The following is a 25,536-nucleotide window of genomic DNA, read 5'->3' on the forward strand; positions in this document are numbered from 1 at the left end:
TGGGTTGAACTGAGGCTGCTTGCCGCTAGGAGAGGAAAGGAGAGGTGTGCAGTCAGCAGGTGACAGCGTAGGGGGAGCCAGCAAGCTGTTGTGAGACACACAAACATGGGTTTTCTCCTCACAGCTGTGTGTCTGAACGCTGTCTAACAGGATGGGAAACTCCACAGATTTTCCTGACATGTCTCTGCTTCTAGATCCGGCCTGGAGTGAAACAAAAATGCAGCAATCCCACAAGCAGAGCTGTTCTCGGGGGAGCCACAGTCTGACATCTTGCTGAGAAGCACTAGAAGGTCCCTGTGCAAAGCAGGGGTCTCACATGCCCAGGAGAACTCCTCTGTTTGGGGTAACAGAACATCCTCAGTGCACAGCCGAGGGCAGACCCTGAGTTTTCCCTGTCCGCAGCACAGCACTGACTGATTTCAGTACCTGCAGTTCCTGGCAGGGAGGATTCTTTGGGGCTTGAAAGGAGAAGTCCTGTAGCCTGCTACAGCGTGAGGAAAAAGAGAGGTGAGAGGATCTTCTAGCATGATTCCACTCCGTTGCCAACTCCCACCTTCCCCTGGACCACCGCGGACATTTAAAGGAGAGCCCTGACTGAAGGCAGCTTCAGACAGAGGAGCCCACCCCACTCTGCATAATTACAGTCACCGTGCTAGAGACATCCTCTGTCTGCTTGATACAGGAGCTCAGATCTCATTAACTAATGCTTCCCTTTGGGTCTGATCTAAATCCCTCACCAGGGCCACCCCCACCGCAGGCAGACACCTCGCACTGCAAGGATGCTACAGCTCTATTTTTTTCTTCCTGCTTAGAAATGAAGATGTTAATATTGCTTTCCCTACTGCCACAGGTGTTCTTGGGCCTTCCTTCACATCGTGACGGATCTCTCTGGCCAGTGGCTGAACAAAAGGGGAATGTCTGGTTTCATCTGTGCTCACAGCTCTTTGCTTTCCGGTGTTGGAGCTGTGAGGTTGTCAGGCGCTGGGGTAGTGAGGGCAGTGGTGAGCAAACTATTGTGGCTGTGTCCATTTTCTCATTCTAGAGATTTGGACTTGTCCACGGGGCTGCATCATATTAAGGGACTGTAAAGCAGATGCTTACGTGTAGATCATACAGTTGTGTTTTCGTCCTTTTCTCATCTCAGACGGAGTGTAGGAGGCCAGGAGCCCTCCTCATGGTATGATGAGGTCTAGAAGAGATTCCCCGCCTCTGGACAAGGGGCCTTTCCCAGCCAAGCAGGGGTACTCAGCAGGGGATGCATCTACAGAAACAAGAGGAGAGGAGACAGACGGCAGCTGTTCCCGTACAGTCGGTGTTAAACTCTGACACAGCAATTTAATAAAGCAGAAGGAGGCAATTTTGTACATGCAGAGTAGCTGAGCTGTGAAATTCCTTGTTGCAGATGTGGCTGCTAGAAATTGATGTGGCTTTAAAAAGTGCTTAGAGAAATCTCTGGCCAGCAGGGCGAGGGAGAGGATTGTCCCTCTGTATTCTGCCCTCCTGGGGTCCCATCTGGAGTATTCTGTCCAGGTCTGGGGCCCCAGTACAGCAAAGATTTTGAGCCATTCTCTTTAAAATTCCATTATCCATAAAGCGTTGGAAGCTATGAGGAGCCCGAGTATGGCACACTTGCCCTGTCTGCATGTTCTCTCTGCTTCTGCTCTTGGACACAATTTAAGCTAGGTGGAACTATGATCTGATCTGGAACACAGATGCTTTTATGAAAAGGCTCCAGTATGTTTAAAAATATATATATCATTATCATTTCTGCTTACGTACCTTCCAATTTTTAAATGCCATGGCAGAAAGATGAGCCAACATCTGCTTTTCCAGGGCTGCTCCAAAAATATTTCCTATACAACGTTAGGTTGTTCAAGTTGGCTTTTCCTCCAAAGCCCTCCTCTCCCCAGCCAGCACTCTCTGAGCATGAACTCAAACTGTATCAGCGGCCTCCATTCCAGCAGTAACAAGACCTTGCTGTATTGCTGGCCATCCAGCCCATGAGCAAAGCCAGCCAGCAGCTCATGACCAGAGCTGCAGCTCCCTTCATGCCTCCAAATGCCTTTATTACACTATATCTATTTAGTGGCACCTCTCATCCACAAACAAGCTAAAAATTATTCTGAGTCCAGTCATACCATGGGAAACTACAAGTCTAGCTAGGACAACTGATCTCCACCTTTCTTTTCCTCATTCCTCCTGTTTATCATTAGATTAATATCAATTTCCCAAGCTGAGCTTAGTACAAGCTCGATACAGCTGCCTGCACAACTCCTTTCCTCTTTTCATGGGTGCACCCCTATACCTGCAGCCAGCAAGGTCTGAACAAACACCCTATGATCCAGACAGCAGCAGCTTTCCTCTTCAGTGAGAGCTAAAAAAAGGAGTTGCAGCACAGCTTCCCTCCTGTCAAGATTTGGCAACATCCTTTTAACGGGGGTGAACATCCTCCTCATTTCCATAGCAGAGCAGTGAGCACCTAGAGCTCATGCAGGAAAATACCCGCAGTGTGGTCCTGGTGACCAGCGCTGCTGCTGCCAGCAGTGAACCCAACAGCACAGGTGAGGCCCTGGCACTGCTTCCCAGAGAGCTGTGGGTGCCCCATCCCTGGAGGTGCCCAGGGCCATTGGATGGGACTCTGGCAGCCTGAGCTTATGGGGGCAGCAAGCCTGGGACAGAAGGTTAGAACTGGGTGGGTTTTAAGGTCCTTTCCAACCCAAACCAAATTGCTTCCTTTCTGCAGCCCCTTACCCTGCCCACCTGGCTCATCTGCCAGCACAGGCAAGCAACGTACCTTGCCATGTGCTGTTGCTTTCCCCAAGAGGACATCATATCTGCGCACGTGTGAGCGCTGTGCTTCCTTCCCCAGCGTGTTATCGATTGCTGAAGGGACACAGTACAACTGCCTGGCTACATTTCAAGCATTTCATAACTGATGGTTATTGAAGACGTATTACATCAGCCTTGTGTGTGCTGCTGGGCTCTGGTTGTGGGCTCTGGGGTTTTCTTCCCCTTGCTCCTCAGCAATACGGGCAGTAGGGCCGGGCATGCTGCCTGCAGGAGGAGCCCTGTGGTGCCTGGCCTGAGCAGCCGTGCTGCCGTATCACACCTTCTGGAAGCAGCACACACACAAGTTTCCTCTCCTGGTGGAAGATGCTGTGAGTTTACTATGCTGACACTCCCCAAGTCTGGTGCTGTTCACCTGGCTCCTTCCTCTGCAGTTACTAAATATTAAATGCTTCGATGCTAAATATACATTTTGCTACTGGTTCATCAGCACAAAAGGAAGAAGTTAGGGTACAATCTAATGCCAGAAGCAGATAACACACATTAGAAATGCGCTTTTCCATCCACGAGTGCAGCACAACCTCTTGGCTGGGACATCTTCTCAAGAGCATCCAGAGACTGCTCGTGACAGGTTTAATCATTAACCTTGATTGAAAAGCCAGTGTTTGCCAGCAGCTACCAATCCACGTGTCAGAGCTCACCCTTGAGCACTTCTGCACAAGGAGCAGAAAATAACCCGGCAGTGACTCAGCTCTCTGACACGTGGTGCCTTTCTTTCCAGTGCAACCCAAGCCAATGCTGCAGTGCTTGGGTATATCCCACCCATGGCCCTTCACTCACAGTCCAGCACCTTGAAGGAAAATCTGAAAAGGTACTGCCATTTCCAGGCTTGCTCTTCTGCTTTTCCACCCCGGCGTTCCCACGTCCATCCTAAGGAAGCACAATTAAGTGAGCTCAGAGCTTTATTTTCTTGCCAGTGACCTCAACCCATAGGAATATACATCTGTGTATGCTGTGCCTCAGGCATCCAGCTGGGGACCTCAGCTGCATTTCTCCATTATGGACAGCAGCCAGCAGAGCCTCTGGCACAGGCACCAACCTGGGAGGGTTCCGTGGGCAGTGTGCCTGGGGAGCGTCCCTGTCCCCAGGGCAGTGTGTGTGTGCCACCACCACTGTGTTCCCAGAGGGAAATTCCTGCAGCAACCTCTTTGGCACCAGCAGCGCTGCTACAGTGTGCCATTGGAAACTTTATTTACTCCCTATTTTCAGCACTACCTTGTGAGAAAAGTCAGCATCATCTAGTCCTTGTAGAGCCTTTTGTAGCCTCAGACTCATCCGTTCCTCTCTGGCTTTGGGAAATGCTGCTTCTTGTGCATTTTGCTTTTGGCAGTGTGATGTGGTCAGGCTTCACCTCCCCAAGTCTGATAAACTAAGTGACTCAGAAACCTGCAATCTGCTTCAAAACAAAGCATTTAAGTTGAGAGATGTAAGCAGTAATGGAGCTGCTCGGCTCGGGAGCACAAGTGCTAAAGGAGGATTCATGTATGCAGGAACCTTCTAACCTTTCAACAGTTTTTTTTTAACCCCTGCAAGCCCTGGGCAACGTGGGTGGCAAGTAAGAGCCAATGTGTCATTTCAGATACACTTCCTCTCCAGTTTGCAGTACCCTCAGAGCAGACGATGCTCTGATGCCAGCACAGAGCAACAAGGATGATGTAGGGTGGGGAGAGCCGAGTGCTCACTCTGCAGCCTCTTAAGTGCTCTTATTTCTGCTAGTTAAACAGATGCTGCCTTCAGAGGGGATTATGTGTCATCAAATCAGTCAGTTGCGACAACTAATTGTCTCCAGCAACAGTTTGCTCTGAGATTGGCAGCTCAAGGGGCATACGGGGGCACTGCCACCCAATGCTGGGTAGCATGGGGAGCACAGGGCTGGTGCTAATGGAGCCCAGCACGGTGGTGAAGTCTAGGGTAAAAACGTTCCATAGCCTGGGTTGGGAGAGATTTCTGGTGAGAGCAGTCAAAAGAGTAAATAGTTGTGGAATGCAGCTTCGAAAACAACACTGAAAATATTATATAACTTCATATAAACTGATAGCTGAGTATCATCAAGATGACCAGGAGAGCTGCAGACCCAGGGTCCTGAAGTAATTTCAGGCACTGAAAAACACATAGGGAATGCTGAAAAAGACTATAAATGAGGAAATAGATGGAGAGGAGTTAGTGGAAAAGGCAAGCAGTGAGTTAGGGCCTGTGGCCCAGAGCTGGGTGTGTTTCATGGCAGTGACCCCATGCTGCCAGCCTCAGCGTCCAGCTCACCCACAGCTGGGCAGGATGAGGACTGAGGGGGCTGAGTTCTCTGCCACTGCAGCACCCTTAGCACGGGCAAGCATCACCCTGCAGCCTGCACGCCGTACTGCTCATTGGACAGACTCTCCCAGCCCAGTTTCCCATGGAGGTATCCCAGTCTGGGATGGGATGGATCCCTCCCAACTCTCCTCCCTCTACTGCAACCTTCCTGCCCCCTCTAGAAGCTGCATCCCATCCCTCCAACCCGGTTAGATCCCCAGCACGCAGTGGGTGGGTGGAGGCACCTGAGGCTGTGTGGCTGCATGCACAAGGGTGCAAAGGTGGGCAAGGAAAGCCTCAGAGCTGGTTCATTCACAGCATCACATCCAGAGCTTGGTCAGTGCTGAGGGGCAGGGCTGTCAGCTGCATGTGTGCTGCTTTCTATGGCCGCTGCTGGTGGGGGCAGTGAGAGCCACCTGCAGCCCCAGTATGTGGCCCGAGGCCTGGAGGACATGAGCAAATTGTCACATGTCATTACTGAGTGGAAAGAACCACTCAGCACTGCACTGCTGCAATGCTGAGCCCTTCGGCCAGCACCAGCTCTTCATCCACTGCACTCAGCACAAAAGGAGGGATTGAAAGGCAGGAATAATTAATAGGAAATGCCTTAAAATGGAGTTGAATCATAGGAAACCACAGAAAATGGAGATGGAGGAAGAGATCAAGGTCTGCAGGGCACCTGCAGCAGGAAACACCATCCCCGCTCTCTTACAGCTCCACTTTCTACCCCTTAGCATTTCAGATCTTGTTCTGGAGGACAGGGGAAGCTTGAGTCTCTAAAAAAGCAGCGCTGCAGAGCTCCTGGGTCTGTGGGGACGCGTAAAGGAATGCAGCTGTCTCTTAAATAACAGAAGCTGACAACCAGCTGTGAGTAGATGAGTGATCATGGCCTCGGCCGTCACAGCGAAGGAGCTCGTTTCAGCGACGAGCCAATGAAGCCCCATTCATCTATCCACAGCCCATCACAAGACTATTAAGAGAGCATCTGTCATGAAACCACAGTCTCTTTAAATGCTTGAAAAAAGGCACAGTAAAAATAACTCTCCTTATTTACTTTTCTTCGGGTGACACGATTCCTGTAAATCTTCAGCAAAAATGAGGGACAAAACCTCCACTCCCTCTAAACTTACACTTACTGGTGCAGATGATGTCTTTTCCTGACATATGCACAGCTCCTCTTACTGCTGGGTAACATGCAAGATGCCCAAAAACCAGATCCACAGGGCCATCCTGCTGCTCATGGACAGATTTGCTTTGGCATAGTCACAGTGCATCTCACAGGCATGAGATGGCAGCTCCTGGATCTGGAGGTAGGCAGCTGGGCTCTGTAATGCACACCCTCTAGGAACCATAGAACCATAGAATTATGAGGGTTGGAAAGGACCACTGAGGGCTTTTAGTCCAACCATCAGCCCGTCACCGCCGTTGAGTGTCTGTGTTCAGCTCAGTGGTAGTGGGAAAGAGTTCACTGCGTGATGCAGCGAGGTGCTTGTCATTTGCACTGACTTGTATTCCAAACCAAATTCCTTGTTTCCTTGTCAACTATGTTTCATTGTCTCGGGTTGTTTGGAAAAATCAGCTTGTATGTGGATGAAAAAATGGACTGTGCTTATATGGGCACAGCTGTAGGGCATCGTCTGCAGCATTCCACACCAAAAGGTAGGACTTAATACCCAAAGTTCCAGTATGGTGAAGCATTGCCTATGGTCATGGATTTTAAGCAGGTAAATATCCTTAAATGTATCAGAAAATGAGCCCTCCACTCCCCAGAAGATCTCAATGCAAACTTGCAAGTCATCACATTGAGGCTTGTCCCTGGCTTTTGGCCAAGCAGTGTATCTCCCACAGTCACTGCTCTGGTGTTTGATTCCACACCAAAGCTACGTGGGGCAGATTTGTCTCACCTAACTCGGCATGCATCCTCCAAAGGGGGCTCAGCCCAGCTGATCCTCTCTGCTACAGTCTCTTCTCTAGCAAAGCTGTCGTGCCTCAAGTAAATCCTGGGAGCAAAGTGTGCATGTGGGCAGCACCTAGCACAAGGGGCCGACCGGGACCTTCATCCCTCTGGGCATAAAACCAGCAAGTAATATTAAAACGATGTATTTTCACAGATTGCAATCAAGGCTTACAGTGCACGAACACTTAATTTCCTGCTTTCGGTCTGCTATCAGATTTTATAGTTGGGACTGTGGGTTTGGTTCATGTTTGTGGTTTTTTTTTCCCAGAATGGGAGAGTTTTCTTCTTTAACTATAATACGTTCAGCCATGAAAATGAGATTGAAAATGATTAATAGGAAGCCAGAGGATTTTTCTGAGATTGGCAAAGATTAATGGGAGCCTCATTCTTATCTGGTTGTTTTCTTTTCTCCCTCTCTTCCCCTTAGCTACCTAGACAGCTTAGATCGAATCGGAGCTGCAGACTACCAGCCCACGGAGCAGGACATCCTTCGAACCAGGGTCAAAACAACTGGCATCGTAGAAACCCACTTCACATTCAAAAACCTCCACTTCAGGTGAGTCTCAAATTGCACACACCAAGGAAGTCGGTGACGAGACATTTCTGGGAGACATCAGTACCATAAGTTTGTGAATCTTGTCTCATAATTCCTATTTGTATATCAGACAGCTCTTTTTAAGACTGGAGCTTGTGCTGCCTTCTTCTAACCCAACCAACACCTCTTTGCTTGGAAAGACAATAGGAGATCAGCCCCAACTCTCATAAATAGACAAATATTGGCCAAATCTTTTTTCCAAAATGAGTTGATCACATACAGTAAGCTCTGTGTATTGGTGAACATGATGGCAGCCAGCAGAGAGACCGAGCCAGAGGTTATCAACCTCTTGCTCTGCGTTTGGAGCCTTCCAGGAACAATTTGGCTGGAAAGTGCCCAAACTGCTGAAGGTCCCCTCAGCCCACAGTGAGCCAGCACTGATGGCCCTGTCCTGTGCCGCAGGCTCTTCGATGTTGGAGGGCAGCGGTCGGAACGCAAGAAGTGGATCCACTGCTTTGAGGACGTCACGGCCATCATTTTCTGCGTGGCGCTGAGCGGCTACGACCAGGTGCTCCATGAAGACGAAACCACGGTGAGTGCCAAGCGGGTCCACGGGGCCCCGTGCTTCTTCACGGATGCCATGGAGCCGTCCCCGCTGGGAGGTGGCCGTGTGCTGGCCGTGGGACTGCAGCTACGTGCTTCTGTGCGTCGCTGCCCCTTTGACATCCCAAGGAGGCTCGTCCTCCTCCGCACTCCCCAAAAACAAGTCCTGCATCCCAGGTAATGGTTCATGTGCTGGCAAAGTCACTGTTTTACTTCTCTTTTCTGGCTGATCTCTGTGTTTTCAAAGTGTGCTAACGAGACTCTGTGTCCGGAAGCAGAGAGGCAGATGGGTGGGCTTTTAAAAGAAGTGGAAGGAAGAGGTCCCATAGCGGTGTAGAAGTGTGGGAGCAAGGTGCCCTCCCGAGGCAGGCTCAGGCGAGGAGCAGAACCTGTTTCTTCAGGCTACAAAAATTCATTTTCACTAGTAAAAGTGGAACTGCTTGATTCCTTAGGTAATTTGCTTCAGGAGGGCTTTTGTAACTTCCTACTGTGACATTAGGCTCAAAATACATCTGGAAATAAAGTTAGTAGGGACCTGTGCTCTCTGATATTAGAAAGAGTGCTATTAATACAAATGAGTTAAATATACAGAAAGGATGCGAGAGGACTCATTACTGTATTCTAGCCGTTCATTCAGTGTGATGGAAATGAAAGCTCTGGGGACTAACAAGTGCAGCAAGCACCCGTCTGACAAAGGAGCCAAAAGCCATACTTCAACCTGGATAATTATTTCATCTGTGCTCAGTCTCACACCTCCCAGCCCTGCCTGTCTGAGGGTCTTTATTCTCCTGCTTATGAGATGTCAGTCCTGCTAGTGAGAACGAAATCGAGGAATGTATGCTGTTAGTTACCACTTGTTTTTTCCCAAAAGACTGGAAGAGCCAACCTTTTCCAAACTGGCTATTTGAGTGCTGGCAAACTGTTGAATGAAATTACTTGAAGTTTGTTTAGGTGGTACTGGGACCAGAATTCAGGGTGGTGTTCACATCATGACTATGTACCTCCAGGTAGCTAAGCAGACCGATGAAGATACCCTGTGCCTCCTTGTGACTGCTCATTTATAACCCTCAGTTTTCACCTCCTTCTGCCCTTGTCCCTGATGAGGGATGCACAGTTCTGTAGGATTCACTGGGGAGGAACCATAATCTCCTGCCAGGATGTAAAAACCCAGGCAATGACTCAGTGCCACGCAGCCCTGCAGCTGGGTGAGGGTGGGGGGACACACTGGAGGTGGGAGCAATATGCAGGGAGAGGGCAGGCGTTCAGGACAGGGGGCTGAGCTGTAGCCTGAGAGGAGAACAAGGTGTTCTGCCGGTTTGACTTTGGCTGTGACGCCCAAACCATGTTGCTGCTGCTGAAATCGGGATCTGCGCAGCTCCAGGTTTGCTTTTCCATCAGTAAGGGTCCAGCACAGCACCAACATTTGCTCACTGTTCCCTTTCGACAAAGCCTTCCTGGGGATGCTGAGCAACAGGAGAGCAGAGGGAGCTGCTGTTCATGTACACATTTGCTGTAAACGCGGAGAGCATTCTGCTTCTGCACGGTGGGATGCCCTGCCTAACCCAGATCAACACCGGTGTGGCCAATGCAAAGCGTCAAAACGGCAGCATGGCATCTTGCCTGGGCAGTGGGAAGCACAGCCCTGCAGGCACCCTCTCAGCAAGGCCCCAGGCACTCACGCTGCTCCCTGGTAGCGTGGTGCCTCTCCAAACAGGCGGCAGAATGCAGCACCTCTTTGGCCAGCTGATTTGCTGTGTGCCTGCATCCGTCACATCTGCTGGTTTTAATGGCGTGAATCAGCTTTTATTGCCTCTCACTTAGAAAACACAAAAAAGAGGGCAGCCAAAGTCTGGGTGTCGATCCTCCATCTTCATTTTCTGTAGAAATGTGTGCTGTGGTGCAGGCACTTCCAATTTGGTTAAGCCACTGAAAGTTTGGAGGCTGCACAGGTGTGAAGATGCCTGCAGAGTTTTCAGTGCTGGCAAGGGGAGGAAGGAGCCCTGCTGCAAGCCAGCTGCCCTAAAACAGCCTTGCAGAGCTGGTGCACAGAGGGTTCAGCTTTTTCTGATATCTCATCATCCTCTTGGCAATAAGCACACGGTTTCGTAATGGCTTGCAGTTTTTCAAACGAGGCTGAGCAAAGAGCCTGGTGAAACGCCCTCTGAGCTGCCCCATCCTAAAGCTGGTAGGGAAGGGTCCCTAAGGGCTGTCGTGTTTTATGGGACACATTTTCTCCCCAGCCCCCCGCCACAAAGAGCAACCCCATGGATGTCAAGGAAGGCAAGTGCTTCTCTGCATCCAGGTCAGAAAGAAAACTTTCTGCATCTGAGACTTCTTGGCCCTTCTTCCCCTGCAGATCATGCTTTGCAAAGGAAGGTCCAGTCACTCACATTGCTCACATTGCCCCAATCACCATTGTATGCCACTTGTCCCACAGCATCGTGTCCTGGGACTGGCTGTAGGGCCACATGCATAAGCAGTGAGGAGCAAACCCACAAGGAAATTCAGGCAGTGCTTGGTTTTGCATAACAGTGCTATTTTGTGTCACTTGTGGCTTACTGTTGTGTTGTATGAGAAGAGATTATTGGATGCAAAGCCTCAACACTGTAACTGGAAGGAGAGACGGACAGTAGTTACATCCATCAGTGAATCTGGAGGAGATGGTGAACAAAGGCAGGTTTGCATTGTTCCTCCTCATGTTTTAAGACAGGGATGGTATGGGGCCTGTCGCAGGAACCACTGGTCCTCTGCTTCTTCTGCAAAGCAGCCATCACAAGAGAGGAGGAGGATGCATATTGCTGCCTCTGGAATGACGGTATTTAGGTCATCCATATCGAGCTAAGACATGAGAGTATTGTCTGCGTCCCCATTGCTGAACGTGTAATGGGTTGGAGGCACTGTGTTGGTGACCCTGGATGTGCATTAGTATTGGCCTGTTGGTTTGTATTTCGTTTCATGACCTGCTTAGCGTGCTCTGTGCTATCACTGGGCAGGGAAAATTGAATTGCAGCACTCAGAAATTTCCTTAGCAAGAGGCAGCAGCCTGGGTATCTTCGGAAATAAACCAGGAGGGGGATATGGGTTTCTGTGCTTAGGATAATGGCCAATATCCTTATAGTTTGCGTGCTAGTTAGCACTTAGTTGCCAAGGAAAATACAAGAGAGGCCAGATCAGGCAGCCCCATGGGGCTTCAAAATTGTCTCTGGAAGTAGAAAGGATCACAGAATTTTGCCCTAACCGTCATCCCTCCAGGAATACCCTGATTGGTGCTGTGTGTATGTTCTGGCTGAGACTGAGTGCTATGAGTCGCCAGCTCCTTGGGCAGGCACTGTGGTGCCTAGCAGGAGGGGAGCAGGGGGGCTTCTGTGGGGGCCTGGCACAGCCGTGCTGCTGTGGGCCATGCCTGATGTCAGCACGGCTTTGCTGGGCAGGGCAGTGAGGGTGGCACGGTGAGTACGGCGATGCCGTGGGACGCATTCCTGTGCTTCTCTCTGCTTTTGTTTTCAATCAGTACAGACGATAAAAATGCTTTCACAAATGTTCCGTGGGGGACCCTGCTGACCGGCAGCCGGGTGTCTTTGCTCCTCGTTCCCCTGACCACCCTCCACTCTCCCCTCTCCTCCCAGTGGGTCCTGGGTGCTGCCCACATCAAATGTCTGTGGGTTTCCACACGGGCACAATTCTGACGCCAGGCATAATGTGGCGAGCGAGCAGGAATACAGCACACAGACCTGGGACGATCCCAACGTGCAGATTGCAGCCGGCACCGCTGACTACGTGCATTTCTGCGTTTGCACGTTTGCATGTGGTTACAACCTCCTGCCGTGCCGTGGTGGAGGAGGGGGGTCACGTCCCACCAGGCTGCGTCCATCGGCAGCTAAAGTGCAGCAATGCAAAAGGGAGCGTTAATCAGCACCGCTCTGGGCTCAATAACGTGCGCGTGGATCAGAGTGGGATGGGGCAGGCGGAGCGCCGGGCTGCGTCCTGCCCTGCAGGATTGCCAAATATTGGGGGGCTGCGCCGCTCTGCGCCAAAAACCATCGGCACTGCGACCGCGCGGCCGCGACGTCTGCGAGTCCTGCGTGTGCCTCGGCAGCCCCACGCTGCGCCATAACCGCGTCCTCAGCGCGCCCAGCGGACGCGGGCACCGACGGCCAAGCAGCACCGAGCCTCGGCACCTCCGCGACCCTGCCTAGCCAAACAAGGGCCCAAAAATGAGCATTTGAGACACCAACCAAATTCGGCAGGTATGGAGCTTCTCTTGAACCAAGAAAAAACAACAAAAAAACCCATTGAGTTGGGAGTTGGAAGCAGCGGGGAAGATGGTGCTGGGGTGACTTTGCTGTGAGCTCCTCCCGCTGTGCGGTGGGCCGTGCAGCTCTCTCACCCGTCTTTTTTCACTCCTTTCCTCTCTTTCCTTTCCTGTGTGTTTTTTGCATGACTTAACTGACGCTGACTTCTTGACCTCATGGCGAGCAGCTAACATTCTTCCCCGAGGTGTGGGCTAACAGCACTGGTAGCTGCCTGACCCGTAGCTGGCTGTTCTTAGATGCCCTTCTCTGTGTTTTTCTTAATACCTCTTTTTCTTCTCTCTGCCGAACACTTTTTGTTCAAAGAGAACTAAAAGCAGATTTCCGAAATTCCTAGACAAGCCCAACGACAGACGACAGCACTAAACAAAATAACTGAGCAGGCAAAGCTCACGGCAAGGTCATTCCCCAGCTTATGTCACCTGCAGGTCTGCTTCCAACTCGAGATTAATTCAAGGATCTACCAGTCCTTGGTTAATGTAAAGAACCAATTGTGTGCCGCACACGCTCAAGAAAGTTAAAAAAGAAAAAAAGAAAAAAAAAAAATTTTGGAAAATCTGCATGAACTGCACCGACACTTGAATCTGATCAAAGGGCAAACGTGACTCCTGGTCCGTGCATGGTGCATGATGATTTCTGTGAGCTGAGATCCTCTGAATTGTTTGCTATGCGAAATCAGAACAGCTCTATATGGCTGAATGCCCTGCAGTTACTAACTGTACATCAGACATTATAGGGACTGCATCTGTGTATGTATATGTGCATTGTTACAGGGATGGCGTATGTGTATGTTCAGCTGTATGTATATATACATTTATGATGTATATTGTAGTTGTTGTGGGGGTTTTTTTGTTTGTTTGTTTGTTTTCCTCCTTAATTTAGTTGTTTTAGATTTCCTTACATGTTGAGCAGCCCCGAGTCAGTGCCTTTGGCCTGATGTGTTCTTTCCATTGCAGAACCGCATGCACGAATCACTGAAACTGTTTGACAGCATCTGCAACAACAAGTGGTTCACAGATACGTCCATCATCCTCTTTCTAAACAAGAAGGACATATTTGAGGAGAAAATCAAGAAATCTCCACTGACGATCTGCTTTCCTGAGTACACAGGTAATGAGAAAGCTTTGGCTGCAGGACAAAGGCATGGGAGGGCTGCACACGGCGCTCCCCACCCAGGCAGGCAGAGAGCTGAAAGAGTTCTGAATGCACAGCTGTACTCCCATCAATTTCTCTGCAAAAGTTTTTTTTTTTTCCTTCACTATATTCCCAACCATCTCCAGTGGGTCACAAAAAGCACAGGAGTGACTTAGAAGTTCTTTGGCACTGAAGAGCCACCACTGCTCACCAGGGCGTTTGCACAATCAGGGTATTGGCACAGTGATGGCGTTTGCAGGGAATTGCACAGCCCTGCTTCCTGATGCCTGCCTGGTGCCTGACCTGCTCATGATGGGAACACATCTCCCATGCAAAGTCTGCAGCTGCACCCTGCTGCTTCCCGCTGCAGATCCCACAAACCCTCATTACCATTCCGAGAGGGCATAATAAAAATAAGCTTTTATCATCATGAATTATTTAAGTTCGCCAGAGACATCCAGATGAATCAAGCTGACAGACAGAGAAGCGGATCTCTTTGTCAGGAAACATAGCTGTGAACAGGGAGCACCAGGAGCGTCACACTTATGGACAGGCGAACAAATTATTAACCAGAGCCATCTACCTCTGAGCACTTTGTTTTTGCTGTGAATGGGGAAGAGCAATCCACTCCTGCTCCTCTGGGCTGCATGGTGGATCATCGACTCTGCCTGAGTTTTGAGGAGCACCTCCAGGTTTCCTCAGCAGGAAAGGTCTGGGTGTTTGTCACCACCACAACTCAGCCATCTACTTGTCCCCCTGCTCCAGGCAGAAACACAGTACTCCTGTACAACCACAATGTTCCTGGCACTTTAGTCTAAGAGATCTATACTGGAATCTCTACTAAAAGATCTAATTCTTGAAGGGAGAATATAAACAAGAGGGAGAGCGACTCTTTACAAATCATAGGTTAAGGAGAAACGGTTTTAAACTGAGACAGGGGAGGTTTAGGTTGGATATTAGGAGGAAGTTTTTCCCCCAGAGGGTGGTGAGGCACTGGCACAGGCTGCCCAAGGAGGCTGTGGATGCCCCATCCCTGCAGGCATTCCAGGCCAGGCTGGATGTGGCTCTGGGCAGCCTGGGCTGCTGGTTGGTGACCTGCACACAGCAGGGGGTTGGAACTGGATGAGCACTGTGCTCCTTTGCAGCCCAGGTCTTTCTATGATATGACTCTATGATCTGGCAATGGAAATGGCACAGTCTTTGTGGCTGAAGGCTCACAGTAATGCCAACCTCATGTTTTTCATGGTTGTAGAATAGGATGTTGCTTGCTCTCTTTTTGGATCACTGTATTCTTTATCCTGGAAGATTTTTATCTTCCCCTCTTCCTGTGTGCAGCAAACCTGCACCTTTCACACTTTCCTCATCAAGTTTTGTGCACTTAATTTAGTTAACTTAACCTTCCCTGAAGTCTCCCAGTAATCCCGTTCCGAAATAATACCCTTCCATACTTCTGATGGCAGAGGCTGGAGCAGCCAGGAAGTGTTAGATGCCACTTGTCCTCCCCAAGGTGAGTTCTGTACTGGGGGCAGCTCTCAGCTCCCCTCCAAGTGCCGGGAGGAAAACAAATATGGTTTGCTCCTAGAACACCCCATCCCAGGCTGAGCCAATGCAGCCCTCTCCAGCTCCTCCAGCTCTCAGCATACTCCAGATTCCCTCGAGGTGCCATTCTGGATGCCCAGCCCATAGCAAATGCCTCGTAGCATTGGGAAAAGCAACGGGAAGTGGAAAGTTGCCCTGGAGTTAAAAAAAAAATATTTGATGAAAGCCTGTGAAACAGACAAGCGGGATTCTGACATCAAAAGTCGGTTACACAAAATGCTTTTAATGAAATGAAGTTTCTGATGTCCATTAGTTCTGCTGGCAAAGAATTATTAGAGAACTGCATTCACAAATGTGCTAGCTGCATGCTAGAGCACTGCCTATTTCCATCCCCTTAATTCACCCGCGCTTTCAGCTAATCCGCAGTGCTCAGCAGCACAGCAGCACGATCCGGGCTGTGCTCTGAGCCGTGCTGGTGTTTGTGATTCCGGCCATCCAGGATCTAAATTCTAAATCCTTGAGCGACCAACATCGCTGCATCTCCCAGTGTCCTGCTTTGTGCTCTGGCCCAAACTCTGCACAGCTCCTCGGGCAGCATCCTGCTCCCGGCAGGATGACATCCTTGTCATACTTCAAGCGCATCTCAAGTCTTGTGGCCTCCATGTTTTCAGACAGCAGTGGAGGTACAGATGACAGCCACCACTTGTTGCCTTCAACTGCAGCAAATCACAGCCCCAGGCAGAGCTTCACTGTCCCATCGCAGTGTCTCCCCAGGGGTTGGACCTTGTGGGTCCCTTCCAACTCCGGATATTTGGTGATTCTATGAAAACAACAATTGAGGGAGAAGGATCCAAGCGTGGATCCATGCAGGGGCCAGGGGCAGCTGAGCCTCCCAGATCTGTGCCAGGTGGAGCTGTGTGTGTCAGCCAGTGCCTGTCATCCAGGATGACGTTTTTTGATGCTGAGCCACCCCTGAGCTTCTTAGAACTCTGCTCCATGCATAATGGCTGAGGTTTGGCACAGAGACTCATAACGAGGAGCTCCTCCTGACACGATTTTGTCCATGCAATCCTAAGTCATCCGAAAGGCCCAGCGAGGTGGTGGATGTCTCATCCCTGGAGACATACAAGGTCAGGCTGGACAGGGCCCTTCTTTGATTCTGAGCGAGCACTTCTGTCTTTCAAAAGAAAGAAACAGAACCACTGGCACTTCTTTGTAGCGTGGTGCCCTGGGACGCGGGGCTGTGGGTGCAGGTCCATGGTACACCCTAACCAGCTCTTCCCCTCTGGGCTCATCTCTCCGCAGGCCCCAGCTCCTTCACCGAGGCAGTGGCGTACATCCAGGCGCAATACGAGAGCAAGAACAAGTCTCCCAACAAGGAGATCTACACGCACATCACCTGCGCCACCGACACCAACAACATCCAGTTCGTCTTCGACGCTGTCACGGACGTCATCATCGCCAACAACCTGCGGGGCTGCGGACTCTACTGAGGCCTCAGCAGACAGGTCCCCCTTCTGCTTCCCCTCCTTGGAGGGTGATGAGGAAGGAACACGTGAACCCTTCCCTCTGCCCAGAACTGCAGCATCCCACCTTCCCTGGCCCCCTCCCTGGCTTATTTGGGTTTATTTTTGGTGAATTCCCCTCGCTGCCTCTTTCTGCTCCTCCATTCCCATTCGCAGTGCTGTAGAAGGAGCTGATGCATTTCCCACAAAGTGCATTTCAACTGCCAAAAAACAGTAATACCCCATTTAAAAAAAATAATAATAATCAAAGCCTTAAAGTATTTGTCAGCAACAGCGTAGTTTGGATCCAAACCCGTTTTTTTTTCTCCTTGAAATTAAGGGATATTTGTAATGCTTGCTATTTATCTCTTCCAAAATTGCCATTTCCTGGGCAGCAGCAAATCGTTTTGATGCCATTGCTCCAGCTCCTGCCCCTGGAGCCCCGGGAAGAGCCCCAGCAGCCCCGCTCTGTGCTCTGCTCTCTATCAGTGACACAGCCACCGGGGGCTGAGGGAGACCCGCACAGTTACAGCACCTCCGAAGCGATGCCTAAAATTGCTGCAGATAACAGTTTTACATCAATATTTTCAGAATTAATGTTAAGATCTGCCTGGTGTAAAGTAAAGAGTAAAGAGTAGAGTAAAGTGGCTCCTGTCCCCAGCCCTGTTGTGCTTTGCTGGGTCCCATGTGGAATGGCTGTAGGGAAGTGCCCATGGTGGGGATTTCCCTGTGTGCCAAGGGAGGAAGTGTCCCAGCCAGGGCTCTGTGCATGTCATGGTGGCCCTGGGGATGCTGCTGGCAACCCACAGCCCTCTGCCCCACGTTGCACCGATGGGGACTGCAGGGAAATGTCCCGGAGCCCTTCCAGACTGACTGCAGTGCTGATGTTCCTAACTTCAGCTCTGGAACACCAGAAATATTCACACCGGTTTCCTGCAGCCAGGCTGTACCTATAAGGCAGGGATGTGCTTTTGGAAGCCTCATTGGAAACCAGCAGCAGCTGGTGGATTTGTCACCCATGCCCCTGCATCCTGGAGGTGTGGCTCCAGAGTTAGTCACAGAGTTGGTCACCTGCCAACCAGCAGATGGGGAAGGTTGACCTGTCTGCTTTGTGGGGAGGGAGCTGAGCTGAGCTGAGCCGAGTGATGGAGCAGGAAAAGGGCAAGGAGAGGGGATTGGGGGAGAGCAGGGGACAAGTGAGTGGGGAGGGGCTGGGGAGCTCAGGGGTCAGAGACAGAAGTTGCAAAAGGACTGTAGGGGAGGTGAAAGCAGCAGGAGGGAGGAGAGGCTAAAGAGCTGAATGTTAGTTCCAAGTGATACCTTCAGTGTACGTAACTGTCAGCTCCAGCACGGAGCACATCATGTGCAGAGTGCCCCAGTGCCTACACCAGCAGCAAGGCCTTACTGAGCTCCATCAGCAGAATCAACTCAGCAGCATGCGGGGTTTGGAGGTGCGCTGTTTCCACCCCTTACTGTGCCTGACATTTTCTCCAATTAACCAAGTCACAGAGGCTGTCTCCAGTGAAGGCAGCACCAAACCAAAGCCTCAGGAGGGTCTAGAATGGAGAATGCAGGGCTCTTTCGGGGAAGAAAGTGTGAATTAACCACAGATGTGGCTGTGTCACCATTCCCTGTGACTGGCAGTCCAGGCAGTGCCAGACTGGGGCAGCCCAAGTGCCAGCCCAGTGTCTGCAAGATGGAGAGCGGGGGCAGGAGGCAGTGCTGCAACGGAGCCTTTCCTTTCCTTTGGCATTTTGTACATCTAAAGCTCCATTCCAGCTGCTGCTGTTGGTGTCCCGTTCCCTCCTTCCCAACAGATGTGCCTTCTGGAGGCGATGCTCCTTCGTGGGGTACCACGTGCAGGGCACACTGAGGGGTCGCAGCAGAAAGGGAGAACCTGGTGCTGCTCTGTATGCAGCGAGAGGGCCAGTTTCAGGGAGATGGCAAAACTCCATCAGCTCACTTTGCTGAAGGGCAATTCCAAAGACGCAGAACCCCGCAGGAGGAAAACCTTTCCAGGGCCTGATAGCAATAAGCACACACCCACAAGCACACCTGAACGCACAGCCACGTGCTCCAAAGGCCACATCTCCTGGGCCCTTAGGGACCCCCTCAGAGAGTGCAGCACAGCTGTGCAAACGACCCGGCAGAGACAGGAGCTCTGGCAGCACCCAGTGCCCCGCAGTGCCTTCACCGTGACCAGCCTCAGCCCTCCGCCTCGCACACAGAGTTGAAAGAGGAACCCCCTCCCTACTAAAACCCCGCTCCCAATGCAGCACCCTCTCCCCGCTCCTCCTTTCCCCCTGCAGCTCGACACAGGAGCAGCGACCGTCACCGTGGCTCTGGCGCCGTCCCCTCCTCCCGCCGGACCGCCGAGCCGCTCCTCCCGCATGTCTGATGGCCCCAACCGCATTAACTGTAATTTTGTACGAAGAGTGACTGTCCATTGGTTTAATAGAACGTTAGCTATTGTAATAATTTATTGGCTGTCAGTAATGTATTTATTAGTTACAAAATGTTAATAAAGTGCCAGCTCTTTTCTAGTGTGAGAGGGCTTTATTTGGTCTCCCTTGGCATGTTCTGCTTCTTGGCCCCAGCGTCGGCCGTTCTTCTGCTCCATGCACGTAGAGCAGCCATCCGTATGCTGGGTTTCCTGCTCTTGCCTTGCACCTGGAAGAGCACTGGCAAAGGATGAAGCCGGAAGGTGAGAGATCTTCACCCCAACATGGCCGTATCTGCACTGCTCATTGCCAACGCAAGCAGCCAACTGCAACACTGCGGGGTAAAGAGCAGCCACGTGCACCGCGCTCTTTCGAAGACCCGGCCTTCTGCTGCGAGGCTCTGCTGTTGTAAGCATCTGCACGAAAGGCATTCAGACAAACCATGGCCATCTGGCACCATGCATTGCAGACGGCGTCCTCAGCTTGTTGCCAGCGTTGCCCCAAGCCTTCCTCCAGCGTCGTGGCTGCACACCCAGCACCAGCAGCGAGTGTTGCGATGTTCTGCCTCCGTCAGTCAGTGCCAGCACAGCGACAAAGACGCTATTTCTGGTTCAATTTCAGCAAATCGTGCTTCTCCCCCACCACGGTGACACAATACTTGGAGCACCTTTTGGTCCCCTCAAAATAACACTCGTGTCACTTTGTTCTTTTGTGTTTGATCCAAAGGGCTTCCATTACTGGAGGCAAGAAATAGAAAGCATGAATACCAGTTTGAAGAAAGCAAGGGAAAATTTTCCATCAGCCTCAGCGTAGGAAAATCAGCTGTCATTGCTGCTGCCTTCACTGCGTTCAGCGCTGCGGCTTCGGCAGGACCTGGCCTCACAGCCCCATCCTGCAGAGCTAAGGACCAGCTCCAGGGAGCACCGGAGGCTCAGGAAGAGGGATTTTCCTTTGTGTATTTGTCCTAGGGTTTCCCAACATCTCCTCCAGGATGGTGTCCTGCATGGGCGCCTGGAAGTCATCAGGGCTGTTCTCGCTGCATCTGGGGCTTCCATCCCCCAGGCGCAGCCTTTGTTTCCTCCGCTCCTGCACCACTCCTTTATAGTGTTCATGCAGAACAAAGCGGGGTGAACAAGGAAACGAAACCTGCCCTGCTGCCTGTGGGAAAACCGCCAGCCCTTTTGCAAAGGCCGCTTGGCCAAGGCGAGAAGAGCTGCGTCCACTTGTGATGGTTTGTTTTCAATCAATCAATAGGAGTTTTTAAAATACATGTATAAGGATCAAATGAGGTCCAGAAGCTCTGGAAAGCAGCTGTTTGGCATTCACAGCTCTGCTTCGCCAAGGAAACGACAGCGTAATCTCAAAGCCTTTCGAGATGAAATCAGACATCTGCTAAATTTTGCATGCAAAAGCTGCAGCCGAAGTGTAGCTAAGAAAATGACTCACTAATAAAACATTCATGGAAAACTCCAAAATGTGTAATTGGGTCATCATTTCATTAGGGAGCACCTGCACGCTCCCGGATGGCGAAGGAGCGCTGTGCCCCGACTGCCAAGCCCACAGCCCCGCAGCCCCTCGGCATCGCCTCCTCCTGCTCTCCTTTCTCTCTGTCCTCTCTGCTAACAGCTCTCACAGCACGGGGAAGGCCGGGTGTGGTTTGTTCATGCATGAAAGGAGTACTAAACAACACGGCTCTTAGCGGTTTCCTCTGTGTTCCTGCTCAAGCTCTCACATGCTTTAAGCCTCCCCAGAGCAGCCCAGGGGCGGGCTCGGCAGCTCCCTTTGTGCCCTGCATTTCTCAGCCAGGAGCTGCAGTTCCCAAAGGCTGAGGACGTGGCTGAGGGCTCCGTGGGGCAGCACCTGCCCCAGCCCCGTGCTGCACCCTGGGCTGTGCCCCACCGTGATGGCATCACTTGGCCCACAGGTGGGTCACCCCAGAGCCCGCAGCCGCTTCCCTCCCTCTTTGGGCAGATGATGAATCAACAGCTCTTTCTCCACTGTTTCTCGTGACTCCAGCATCAGTCCTGCCAGGAGCAGGGGGTGGTGGAGGAGAAGCTGCAGCCCCATGCCCCACCTCACCCCTACCCCTGTCTGACTGTACGGGTTTTGCTTCCTAACCATTTCAGTGTGGAAAAACCAGTTCTCTTCTCTTCTAACTCTCTCTCTTTGCCTTTCTCTCCTCCTCTCCATGCTCCCTGTTGCAGAACCGCATGCACGAATCTCTCATGCTCTTCGACTCCATCTGTAACAACAAATTCTTCATTGATACCTCCATCATTCTCTTCCTCAACAAGAAAGACCTATTTGCCGAGAAGATCAAGAAGTCCCCCCTGACCATCTGCTTCCCCGAGTACGCAGGTAGGTGTGGGGCTGCAGCTCAGAGCTGGGGAGGGTCGTGGATGCTGAGGCACCTCCAGGGGTGCACCAGCCCTGGGCGTTCCTTGGGCTCTTGTTTATGTTTGGTGAATTCTTGCGGCAAGCAGCGGGGGGTCGGAGCGCCCTCGGCGCATCCAAGTGCAGAAAGCTCCGTGCTCTGAAGTGCTGTGAACGCCTTCACCAGCATCTCTGCTCCTTGTGGTAATGCGCTTCTCCTCCTCCTGCCCACGGGGCTCCTGAGGCGCTCACTGGCCACAGGTCTGCCATCCTCTCCACATGCAGCACCAGCCCCATGGCGCAGCCGTTGGGTTGTCTGCAGCCACCCGAGGGGATGGGCCGCCATTGGCATGGAGAAGACCAGGCCAACGAGGCTGCAGTCTGCGTGCTCCTGCACTCAGCCGTACTGATGGGGCCCGAAGAGGAGTGGGGCTGCGAGCGCCCCAAGGCCACAGCTCCCACCTCACCCTCTGTGAGATGCAAAGTGCAGTCCTGGGGGGAAGGAGTCTCTACAGTGGAAATCCTTCAAATCACAGGAGATTCGTACTTTTTAAAAAAGAGTAAATGAAACCAACATGGCTTGGGAAAACAAACAAACAAAAAAAAAGAATGAAGAAAACGCCATAGAAAGATGTCTGCTCTGAATATTCTAAGGGGAAGAAATTATCTCCCGTGTGGGAAGCTCCAGCACCTCCCATGAGGGCTTGGTGCCCCTGCCCTGGCACACCTCTGTGCCCCCATGGGCACCCCAGGGTGATGCAGATGGGCCCAGCCACAACAGTCCTGCATCCCAGCACAGACACAGCTCCGCTCCCGCTGTCCTTTCTGGCCAATCCCCAAAGCACATCAGCTCACTCTCCATCCCCAAGGCTGGGGCCGGCCCTACAACCACATTCTGTGTCTGGAAGGAGGGGAAGCAGCGCGCTTGAAAAGGAAACTAAATCTGCAGATGACAGCGACTCTCCCAAAGGCGATTTCAGGGGCATAATTCAGGCTTTGTAGCTCCGTGCGAGGAGCCTGGTGCAGCCACTCTCATCACTGTAAGCAGCTTAATGCCATAATGCACATTTTTCAACCCGAACATCTGGCCCTCCTCCAGCCTGTGAAGCTCCCCAAAGCACCAAGCAAAGGGCATTGGTGTGGCACCGAGGGGCTCCCACACACCGCAGGGTGCCTCTGGCCCACCCCAAGCAAGTCCCTTGTCCCACCCATGGGTGACGGTGGAGGGGGCACCCAGTGGACATCCCAACCCTTTCCACTGATGTTTGGCCCTGGGGCTGCCCAACACTATGGGATGTGTGGTGGGGACTCATCGGTGCTGCTGGGATGGGCATCCCTGAGGGTGAACGAGTATCCCTGGGGATGGATGGGCAACACAGGGATGGATGGGCACCCCTGGGGATGGATGGGTGTCCTCCATCACAGACTCCATTTGCTGGGGGAAATAGGGGGGTGGGAGGGCACATTTGTGGCACCTGGGGAGGGAGGAGCCTGTGGCAGATCCCAACTGCTGGCAAAGAGGGAGGAAAGGGGTAAATGTTGAGACAAAAGGGGTCGGGGGGAGGAAGGGAGAAATTGGAGTGGGAAATGGGGTGGAAAAGGGGAGAAGGGGCAAAGGGGCCGTTCCTGTGAAGCCATCAGCCCCAGGGTGCCGGGGCACAAGGCTGAGATCCAGGCTCCCATGGAAGAACGCTGAAATGGCTGGGAAAAAAAAGGTAGAAACAATAGTTTGGGGCTGTTCCTTCCCCGGTGGGGTCCGACCTGACGTCTCCGTGCCGTCCCCTGTGCCTGCAGGTCCCAACACCTACGAGGACGCGGCCGCCTACATCCAAGCACAATTCGAGAGCAAAAACCGCTCGCCCAACAAGGAGATTTACTGCCACATGACGTGCGCCACGGACACGAACAACATCCAGGTGGTGTTCGACGCCGTCACCGACATCATCATCGCCAACAACCTGCGGGGCTGCGGCTTGTACTGAGCCCCGCGGCGGCGGCGGCCCCGCGCACCACCCACACCGCACCACACACACCGAGCGCGACGGGAGAAACAGCGGGACGGAAACAAAGTCGTAACCATAATCATGCGAGTTGGTAAATACAAAGGCGTAAGGAAATTATATATATACGTATATATATATATAAAAACAAAACAAACAAAACGACGAACCCACCACCACCTTTCAGTTGGTCTCAGAGCCGCGGGCGGGAGGAGGGACCTTCCCACCCGCTCTGCGGTTTGGGTTTTTTTGGTTGTTTTTCTCTTTTTTTTTTTTTTATTTAAAATTTCTGTGGGGTGAATGGTTTTATTCCCTCCTCAAGGATGGCTATTCTTTTATTGTTTAATTTTGTTTTATTTTATTTTATTTTATTTTATTTTATTTTATTTTATTTTATCTTTAAAGAGGGAAATGATAGCAATGGCAGAGCTCGCTCCTGACCACACGTCCTGGCCAGCAGGGAGCTGAGCTGCCGCCCTTCTCCCATCCCTCCCCCGGCGGTCGGGCAGGACGCGCAGCGGCACTCAGTGCAGAGACGAGCTGCCATCCGCTCTCCTCTTTTAGTTTCGTTCTGTTCCTTTCATTCTTTTTTAACCCCCCCCCCCCATGTAGGTGACCCCCCCTCATTCCCAACCGGCAGCCGGGGCTGCGGGCGGTGCCGTTCTCCATTCCGGGGTTTTTTCCCCCATTTTCCCCCATGCAGAAGCACAGCCCTCTGAGCTCCCACCGCACCGCACCGCGGCCGCCACCTCTCTTGTCATCCGGGGTTGATCTGGGGGCACCGGGGAGGGGGGGGGTGTACATATAAATACATTTGTTTTTTCTTTCTCTCTCTCTCTTTTTTTTTTTTTTTGTTTGTTTAGGGTAATTTTTGTTTGGTTTTTTTTTCATTTTTAACTCTTTCCTGTGAATGCTTTTCCGTGCTGCTTTTTTCTTCACACCCCCCGCCCCCCACACTCCTCCCTTTTAGTGAATGGTGTTTTTTCTCTCATGTGGGGATGTTTGTGCTGCAAAGAAAAAAGAAGAAAAAAAAAAAAAAGAAAAAAAAAAGAAGAAAAAATCTCAAAAAAAAAAATCTTAAAAAAAAAAGGTGAAAAAATAAAAAAGCGAGAAGGAAAATAATTTAAAAATTTTAAAAACACACACAAAACCACAAAAGATTTAAAAAAAAAAAAAGATAAAAAAAATCGAATGTAGTGTTTACATTAAAGCCACAGTTTTCATGACCAATCCTTCGCCATTTCTACTTTGATTAGTAATGAGATGTCGTCACAGTTTCACTTTTAAGAGTTACCTTTGCTGAAGAAGAGCAGTCACACCTGTTTAAAAGGAAATGAATAAATAAAGAGGAAACTAAAAATATTATATATATATATATATAAAGCGCCAGGTCTTTCTAAGCCTTTCTATTACCAATCAGTGAGGTTTCTGTGATATATTACACACTGCCAATCTCTTTCTCTGACTAATGGAAAATTCATGTGTAGCTCAATAAAGAGAATGTTTGTCTGTACCCCGGGCTCTCCCCTCCGCGTCTCTGGCTGCTTCTTTCTCCACTCCCTCTTCACTTCTACTCCCAAGGGAAGGGAAAATATGACAAAAATGGCCTTTTTTTTTTTTTTTTTTTTTTTTTTTTGAGCACACAAAGTTGGCATAAAGTGCAGCCCCACAACCCCAAGCTGGGACCCACTGCTCCGCTGCTGCTCCATCAGGGTGCTGCTCCATCAGGGTGCTCCCCACTGAGCGGAGCTGAATCCGTGGGAGAAGCGATGGAGTCATACAGTTGCAGAATCGCTGCGGTTGGAAAAGATCTCTCTGATCAAGACCGACCCCAGCCCCCCCCCCCCCACCCCACGTCCCTCAGTGCCGCATCCCCACGGCTCTGGAACACCCTCAGGGCTGGGAAATCCTCCCCTCCCTGGGCAGCTGCATCACCGCTCTTCCGAAGAAAAAATTGCCCCTAATTCCCACCCTGAACCTCCCCTGGTGCAACTCCAGGCTGC

At 51.3% G+C, this 25,536-nt stretch overlaps 1 protein-coding gene across 3 annotated transcripts in view; it reads left to right on the plus strand.

Annotated features, from left to right (window-relative positions):
• Window positions 1-23,871, plus strand: part of GNAO1 (G protein subunit alpha o1) — a 116,573-nt gene extending 92,702 nt beyond the window's left edge. The window contains exons 5-8 of one of the 3 annotated variants that reach the window (XM_052685317.1): window positions 7,521-7,649; window positions 8,091-8,220; window positions 13,498-13,651; window positions 23,328-23,871. In XM_052685317.1, the coding sequence (XP_052541277.1) occupies window positions 7,521-7,649; window positions 8,091-8,220; window positions 13,498-13,651; window positions 23,328-23,515 (601 nt within the window). In that variant the 3' untranslated portion in view covers window positions 23,516-23,871. Of the gene's footprint in view, window positions 1-7,520; window positions 7,650-8,090; window positions 8,221-13,497; window positions 13,652-16,519; window positions 19,263-21,364; window positions 21,519-23,327 lie in introns of those variants that run through there. The other 2 variants (XM_052685315.1, XM_052685316.1) reach the window with 2 other exon arrangements.
• The last annotated feature ends 1,665 nt before the right edge of the window (window positions 23,872-25,536 follow it).

Source organism: Tympanuchus pallidicinctus, unplaced genomic scaffold (assembly GCF_026119805.1).
Source record: "Tympanuchus pallidicinctus isolate F22 unplaced genomic scaffold, pur_lepc_1.0 scaffold22, whole genome shotgun sequence".
Classification (NCBI taxonomy): domain Eukaryota; kingdom Metazoa; phylum Chordata; class Aves; order Galliformes; family Phasianidae; genus Tympanuchus; species Tympanuchus pallidicinctus.